This window comes from Excalfactoria chinensis, unplaced genomic scaffold (genome assembly GCF_039878825.1).
Source record: "Excalfactoria chinensis isolate bCotChi1 unplaced genomic scaffold, bCotChi1.hap2 Scaffold_327, whole genome shotgun sequence".
In the NCBI taxonomy this organism is placed as follows: Eukaryota; Metazoa; Chordata; class Aves; order Galliformes; family Phasianidae; genus Excalfactoria; species Excalfactoria chinensis.
The window spans coordinates 92,132-93,681 of record NW_027315615.1 but is presented as its reverse complement, the minus strand read 5'-3'; the positions used below and the strand labels follow the sequence as shown (position 1 = coordinate 93,681).

Genomic DNA, 1,550 nt, shown 5'->3' with positions numbered 1-1,550 from the left:
CTGCCCTGCGCCTTTGTTGTGCCTCTCACTGTCCTTCACAGCACAGTGACTGTAGGCTCAGTCCTTCACAACCCCAAAGAACCAGGATGAAGGAGCACGTGACAGCCATGGCCAAAGCTTCACTCAAGGAGAATGAAATACCCAGTGGGAAAAAATGAGGAAAGCAATCCTTTCGTAGGGCTAATAGTAATCCTATGTGCTTCCCTGTTTCTGGTACAGAATTAATTATTAGTGATGATGATGGTGATGATGATGTCAAATAACATGTCCTTGCTTTTGCATGTGCACAGGCTGTGTGTCGAGTATGGCTACCCAAGTGACCAATGCGGTGAATGCAAGTGGTGTGAAGGAGTTCATTCTCATCGGCCTCTCTGAGAGCCAAGGTGTGCAGGAACTGTACTTTGTGATGTTTCTTTGCTTCTATACAATTAATGTGGTGGGAAATCTGCTCATTATTGTTACCGTGATTAGCAGCCAACATCTGAACTCTCCCATGTACTTCTTCCTCTGCTACTTGTCCTTTGTAGACATCTGTTACTCCTCTGTCACAGCTCCCAAATTGATTGCTGACTTCCTTGTCAAAAGCAAAACCATCTCCTTTGTGGGCTGCATAGCACAGCTCTTTGGGGTCCACTTCTTTGGCTGCACAGAGATCTTCATCCTCACAGCAATGGCCTATGATCGCTACACAGCCATCTGCAGACCTCTCCACTACACCACGCTCATGACTAGGCGCACGTGCAGCCGCATGGTGGTGGGCTCATGGCTGGGAGGCTGTGCGCACTCCATTGTGCAGGTTCTTCTGACCGCTCGGCTCCCCTTCTGTGGCCCCAACAAAGTTGACCACTACTTCTGCGATGTCCATCCCCTGCTACGGCTGGCCTGCGCTGACACCTACGCCGTCAGCATCATTGTCATTGCCAACAGTGGGATGTTAACTCTGAGCTCTTTCTTCATTTTGGTTGTGTCTTACGTGGTGATCCTGGTCTCCTTGAGAAGTCACACATCCGAAGGACGGCGCAAGGCCCTCTCCACCTGTGGGTCCCACATCACTGTGGTGGTTCTGTTCTTCAGGCCGTGCACATTCACCTACATACGCCCATCCAGTGATCTCTCGGAGGACAAGGTCATGGCACTGTTTTACACCCTAACTGCCCCCATGCTAAATCCCCTCATCTACACACTGAGGAATAAAGAGGTAAAGAATGCCATGGGAAAACTGTGGAGTAGAAGAGTAGAAAGTGAAAAGGCAAAGGTGTAGAAACGTGGACAGTTTTCCCAAAGGATCTTTCACAATGATATATTTGGTCAGCATTGCCACTAAGATTCCTTTTGAATAAAAGCTTGTTCATTCCCACTGAAGGCTCATCTTTTGGTTTGGAGGACACTGTAAACCCTGTGACAAGTTGACATTTCCTGTCTGTTCTCTTGTCAATGAGCACAGCCTCCCAGTGGGGCTCCCCAGAACTACCTGAAACACCATCAAATAGATAAACGCCATCAGAAACACTGAACATGCTGTAGGATCTCAATAGGCTCTCAATTAAAGC

The 1,550-nt window shown here is 48.3% G+C and overlaps 1 protein-coding gene across 1 annotated transcript; it reads left to right on the top strand.

Moving 5' to 3' along the window:
* Nucleotides 1-304: 304 nt before the first annotated feature.
* Nucleotides 305-1,261, top strand: LOC140264850 (olfactory receptor 4S2-like). The gene has a single exon (XM_072360755.1). The coding sequence runs from the start codon at nucleotides 305-307 to the stop codon at nucleotides 1,259-1,261; it is 957 nt and encodes a 318-aa protein (XP_072216856.1).
* Nucleotides 1,262-1,550: the final 289 nt, after the last annotated feature.